The 6497-nt window shown below is 43.2% G+C and overlaps 1 protein-coding gene across 1 annotated transcript in view; it reads left to right on the top strand.

Moving 5' to 3' along the window:
• kctd8 (potassium channel tetramerization domain containing 8) overlaps window positions 1-156 on the top strand; it is a 29441-nt gene extending 29285 nt beyond the window's left edge. The window contains exon 3 of the mRNA XM_063187792.1: window positions 1-156. This exon is cut by the window's left edge and continues 398 nt beyond it. Coding sequence (XP_063043862.1) covers window positions 1-156 — 156 coding nt within the window.
• The last annotated feature ends 6341 nt before the right edge of the window (window positions 157-6497 follow it).

Below are 6497 nucleotides of genomic sequence, written 5' to 3'. Positions count from 1 at the left end.
GGACTGGGACGCAGGAGGACCACCATGGAGAGGTCCAGCATGGAGGTGGAGATGAAGCAGTGCATCCTGGACTTCAACAACATCAAGATACCGCCCGAGTTTCCAGAGAGAAAGAGGCAGTGGCAGTCGGACCTACTGCAGAAATATGGCCTATAAGAGCTGCAGCACAGGACTAAGAGCTTTTTTTAAAAAAGAACTGAAGGAAGGAAAGTGAATGCAAAGACATTAGAGGAAAATATGGTCGTCCCTGTGTCCCTTTTTGCCGCATGGGACAACTGTCATTCTTATCCGTCTCGGTTTTTAGCAATTACTGAACTATTTGGGAGAGGGTTTCAGCACATAGGGTAACCTTTTAGACTAGGGTTGTCATGTTAGCCAGTAATGCATGCCCTATGCTAAAGTGTTACCTCAAAAGACGACTGATGGAAAGAAAACACTGGAAAATAGAATCGACCCGGTGTTTCCCTTGTCCTGTGCTCCTTTGAAGAGTCTTGGACGACTGTCAATCTTATCGGTCATGGTTTTTCGATTTTCTTCTGGCACAATTTGTGGGGTTCTCCAACGACCCCATATTCAACTCCCCGTGTACTTGTGATGTGAAGTTTGCAAAAGAAAAAAAAGAACAAAGAGTTAATCCCATGTGAACCATTAAGCTCTGCCCGATAGGACTGCACTGAGCACACAAGGTTTTTACTGTACTCAAGCGCAAACCCTTTCAAAGCTGAGAATGGGTACACTTTGTGTAACGAGAAAAAGAAGAAAAAAAATCTCAGAGCAAGTATCTCCCTGACAACCTTTCAGAGAACTCTCAGATATGCCCTAAGGCCAACCCTCCTGCGTCAGAAAAAGCGAAGCAGAAATACACCCTCAACCCCCACAGCCCTGCAGATGCTCTGAGGCACCAGATGCTCAGCCTCAACCAGATGTTGCACAAGCAGGTGTTACAAGTTTAGGAGACTGAGACTGCTGATACTACATTTGTCCATACAGAGCATGTGTTTAGAAAATACACCTGTAGAGAAGGAGACCTCGGTCATTTAAAGCACAGAGAAATGGACTCAGAAATGGGTTGAATTTTCTAGAAATGGGAATTGTTTTGAAGCCCGTGGAGAATTTTTGTTAACTGTCACAAAAAAGGTCAAGTCTGCCATTGTTTGGCAGAAGCAAGACAGTCTTGGATGAACCCAGATGAACTTATGGACTGTGAGGAGAGACTTATAATGGACCGCTTTACAAATAACTTCATGAGCCCCGGTAGGTCGTGAGCACCTCAGAAGTCTCTAAAAACACATGTTTTCAAGCTGCTCCTTAGAGTGTCTTCACCATCTAATTACTTCTCGATCCAACATGGTTAAGGACTAGCAATATCAGGAGGGCATTACAAAACCCACACCATTTTCTTTCTCTTTTGTGGGAGTGTCTTGTGGGATAACATTGAGGTCATTGTGCTTTTGTCGATTTGTGGCTTTACATGTTTGTCCATGGTTACATATTGGTTAACCAAACATGTCTCGTCCTGGAGGTGTTTTCACATTTGACTGTGAAGCAATTGATTTGTTACAGAGAATAGAAAGACATATGATTAGTAATAGTGTGCCACTGAACCGTCTCGTGCTATGAAGCAGAGGCCAAAGCACAAGACAGGGTTCAGTGGCAGTGTATGATTGCGGCCTTATGTCCCAGCCGGGACGAAGAGGATAAGTAAGTAAGTAATATTGTGTAAAATTATTTGTGTGATACTGAATTCAGTGAGGGAGAGAGAGTGGATTTAGTCTGCTTGCTATTTGGATATGCTGTATTCTGTGGTTCTTAATCTTATTCAAAATTCAGCTGATTTGATGTCATATCAGCAACAAGAGCAGCCATAGAGATTTGAGCCAGTTCATAATTGAATTCAAGCACATCTTGTTCGATCAACAGCACAGGATAGCCTAGCCACTTAGCTGAATGGTGAAGGTTGATGTGAAGCTGCTAGAAAATAAATGTCCATAGACAGTGAAGCCATGATCTGGAGAGCCAACCAATACTTCAAGCCAACTGGGTAACACTTTATTTAAAGGTGCTTTGGGGAATATGTATCTGTATATATCAACAGGTAATATTACATGCTTATGACGTGCATTCAGAACCCTAACGCTAAAACTAAGGTACAATGAAAGCACATACCATAATGTTTCATGTCGTTGTATACTTTAAAGTGTACCTATTTAAAGTAACAGGGACCTTCAAATAAATGGCAATCCCCAACCGTTACATGGCAATGAAATGGTCCATAGTATTGTCATGGCAGAATCATTTCATTGTGATACATAAATGGAGCCACTGCATAATACGGTTGTATATTACCAACCTGTGTATGGGATTTGATTTCATTTAAATGAAATGATCCAATACATCTATCACAAGAAATCATCTCGCCTTTACTCAAGATGACTCTGTACACAACCTCTCAAAGTTAGGCTATATTACATTATAACAAACACAAGTTGCACAGCACCTGGTAAAGGCTCAAACTAGCATGGACATCCCCAATGTCCAACTTCATTCTGCAAAGAGCAAACACACTTTTGATTCTGCTTTTATTTCATCATTTTATCAACTGACACAGTTATTGAACGTGTGCACAAAATCTAGTATTTCTGTACTAATCGAGGTGCTAGTGGAACATCTTAACCCTCATATTGTGTTCAATTCTTGTTACCTTCCCTTGTGTTCAGGTCGATTTCGACCCGTGTCTTAAATCAGCTCTAGCAGACACAAAAAAAGGTTTACGTAGCTACAAATGTTCTCCATCCCTCTACTTTGCTCTGGAGAACAGTTATGATTCAGTTATGATTTTGGCAGAAATTACTTCTTTATAACCTCTTTTTCTAATATCCAAGTCAAAAACGACCCACACAGCACAGATATTGTTAGCTATATCGTTTTCAAAGGGAAACAAAAATGTCTTTTTCTATGTTGTTCAATTGGAGAATCCTGACCAAGTCAAAAAGCCTTGGTGTAATAAATTAACATTAAGTGGTTGTTTTACACCTTTAAAACCTAAAACGGGGCGGTGGCGACCGAAGCACAAGGGGAGGGTGCACAGCCTGTGCACAGCCTGTTAAATGTGAGGGTTAAAGGTCATGAATCTTTGTGGCACTGTGACACAAAGTGTTGCCAAACTGAACAAGAATGATGATTTTAATTTACTGCTAAGTGTATTGTTCCCAACTTGGAGAAATAAACCCATTTGCAATGAGGCTCAGTGTGTGTGTGTGTGTGTGTGCGTGCGTGCGTGCGTGCGTGCGTGCGTGCGTGCGTGCGTGCGTGCGTGCGTGCGTGCGTGCGTGCGTGCGTGCGTGCGTGTGTGTGTGCGTGTGCGTGCGTGCGTGCATGCATGAGTGCGTGCGTGCGTGCATGAGTGCGTTTGTGTGCTCAACACCAAACAATTAAGTCTTTGGAGGCACAAAAACAAACAGCAACTGTCTGGATGAAAGAAAAATACACATAGTCTGAAGTGCTATTGGTTTTGTTTTATGAACTGACAGCAAATCTGTCTAGACGCTGAGGACAGCTGTTTGGCAAAATACTTCCTCCTTGGATGTCAGTTTAATAAAATGTAACAAATAGCACTTCAGAGTTATTTGTTCTTTCGTCCAGTTACTGCTCTGATTGTGGGCCCAGATACTTCATTGTTTGGAGTTGGATGTATATCCACCACCCTGATTCCTGGATGTCCGTTTATTTTTTTTCTTTGATCCAGGTTTCACAATCTGGGTCAACCACCAGGGCAAACATCGCATTGTCCAGATTACCATCACCTTTACCGGGTAAACTGTATGCCCTCAGCAAGTTGCCCAGAAGCACAAACTTAGACGTCAATAAACAGCTCACAAATACGGCGACACCATAGCACTACTTGCTGTGCATACTGTAGGAGATTCTCTTCAGATGAGTATATGACATTGGCGCTGAGAGAGAAACTCCAGATATGCGCTTATCTGTTTATTGGTTGTTTGTTTGTGTTATAGTTTGCTGTTGATTTAATTCCTTTGTCATGTAATAAAGGTGTTGCACAGACATGAGAAAGGCCTCTTCTCACTTCTTTCCTCTCTTGGGATTGGATATCGCATGCCTTAAATCTCTTTCAAATACATATGTAGGCCTACTATGTTGCTATTCTGAGTACTTCCGTCTTGTCATTGTGTGATGTAACGTTCAGTCATTTTATCTCCATCACAACCTTTCCACATTCACAGAAAGGCCATAATGCAATCAAAAACTCAAACTCTTCCATAAAATAGGTGTGCATTTACTATGAAGTGAACTGAGCAGGATAGGGCAGCAGTGGCCTAATGATTAAGGAAATGGGCTTTAGATCAGAGGGTTGCAAGTTTGAATCCCACCCTTCCACTCCTTCCTCACTCCATGGCTGAGATGCCCTTGAGCACGGCACCTAACCCCATAGTGCTCCAGGGACTGTTACCAATACCCTGTACTGTAATAACTGTAAGTTTCTTTGGATACGCATTAGCTATGTGTTAAGTGTAATGTAACTGAGATTCTGAAGAACACTCAAAAATTAGATATTAAACCATGTTTTTCAACTGAAACAGTCTTGGGACCCACCATTTTCCACTCTCATTCGGTCGCGACCCAATTTTTTTTAGCGTTCAAGTCAATTCAATGCAATTCTCAAAATGTAACCAAGACTCGGATGACTGGTTGCACGCTATCCATCTCGCATAAAAATTCAGATAGTAGGCTATCTATGACGACAGATGACACGGAATTCACTAGCCTATCAAAATAAAAGTTGTAAATTGTTGCAGGAAAAGTTGGATTTTTTTTTTTTAGAATTACGTTTTTTTTTACACCAAGGCTCCGTGACCCACCCATGACCCCTCCGCGACCCACTTTTGGGTCGCGACCCACCAGTTGAGAAACGCTGTATTAAACCATGTCGTATAATGTAACAATGAGTATAGCATTATGACATGGGGACAATATGTGACAGAGGAAGTGATGCATACAATGTAATTGTCCGTGTTATGATGGAGGCATGGATTCAATGAACAATACGGTATCCTTATTGCAGTACATACTGTACATCACTGAAGTTAGGCTATCTTCAAACTTCTTCTTGGCATGTTATTAATCCTCTAATCGAGGAGAACAAATCACAAGAGGAAACTTTTTCTCTCCACAATGGAGACGAGGACAAGACAGCCTCTCTACCCTCCATATCCTCTGCCTGACAGCCATTCACGGAAACAATTTGGAGAAGGACGGGGCGTTTCTGGGGCGTTTGGCATTTAGATGAATGATAGATAGCGATCCTTGGGATGGCAGAAGGGGCCCCGAGGGGGAGGAAAAGAAAGAGAGAGAGAGAGAGAGTGAGAGAGAGAGAGAGAGAGAGAGAGAGAGAGAGAGAGAGAGAGAGAGAGAGAGAGAGAGAGAGAGAGAGAGAGAGAGAGAGAGAGAGAGAGAGAGAGAGAGACCCGCTTCATTCATCAACGTCTCTGGCACTTCCGTCTTTATTGTGGTGGGTTTAAAATATCAGTTCAAATATCTTCACTGTGAATTATGAAACTGTGATTTAAAATAAGAAAAAAAACGGGGGGGGGGTGGATGGCAGGAATAGCCCCCATTTCCTTGTGCACATACAGTACTGGTGGGGCCTGGGGGGCTAACTCAAATGAGCGAAATTGAAAATCGCTGCCACTTTGATTTCATGGTCTCTTAACAAGCCCACGTGCTGCAGTGTTACAGCCGCGAGAGAGGCAGAGAGAGACAGAGACAGAGAGAGAGAGAGAGAGAGAGACTACCTATTTGCCCAAATTTGAGGGACAGCTCTGGTGGTCGGGCGGTGGAGATGGAGGAGGAGGAGGAGGTGATGGAGGAGGAAGAGAAGGACTGTGTGGTGGCTGTGTGTTTGGGCGGAAAACAAAAGATGAGGATTTCTGGGACATTGTTAAACCCCATTTCCATGGCAACTTCGGAGTAAGCAGCTCTCTATGCACAATGAGAGCTGCTCTCTACTCCATCTCTCTCTCGCTCTCTCTCTCGCCCTACCTTTGTCTCAATCCTGCTTCTTTCTCTCCCTTGTTCCCCAGACTCCGTCTCTCTGTCTCTCCATCTTTCTACTACAACCCTTTCTGCTTCTCACTCTTTTGTTTCTGCCTCCCTTCTAAACACGCTCAAACACTCAAAAACAAGCAAACATTCACACACGCATGCACGCACACGCGTACACGCGAACACACAGAGACACACAGACACAGACACACAGACACACACACACACAGACACACACACACACAGACACACACACACACACACACACACACACACACACACACACACACACACACACACACACACACACACACACACACACACACACACACACACACACACACACACACACACACACACACCTACCTCCCACCCCATGGGACCAACTTGTGTTTTATTATATTAAGAAAACACACACAACACAACACATACACACC

Source organism: Engraulis encrasicolus, chromosome 22, assembly GCF_034702125.1.
Source record: "Engraulis encrasicolus isolate BLACKSEA-1 chromosome 22, IST_EnEncr_1.0, whole genome shotgun sequence".
NCBI classification, from domain to species: domain Eukaryota; kingdom Metazoa; phylum Chordata; class Actinopteri; order Clupeiformes; family Engraulidae; genus Engraulis; species Engraulis encrasicolus.
The sequence above is the reverse complement of the archived record's forward strand: the minus strand, read 5'-3'. Positions and strand labels throughout refer to the sequence as shown.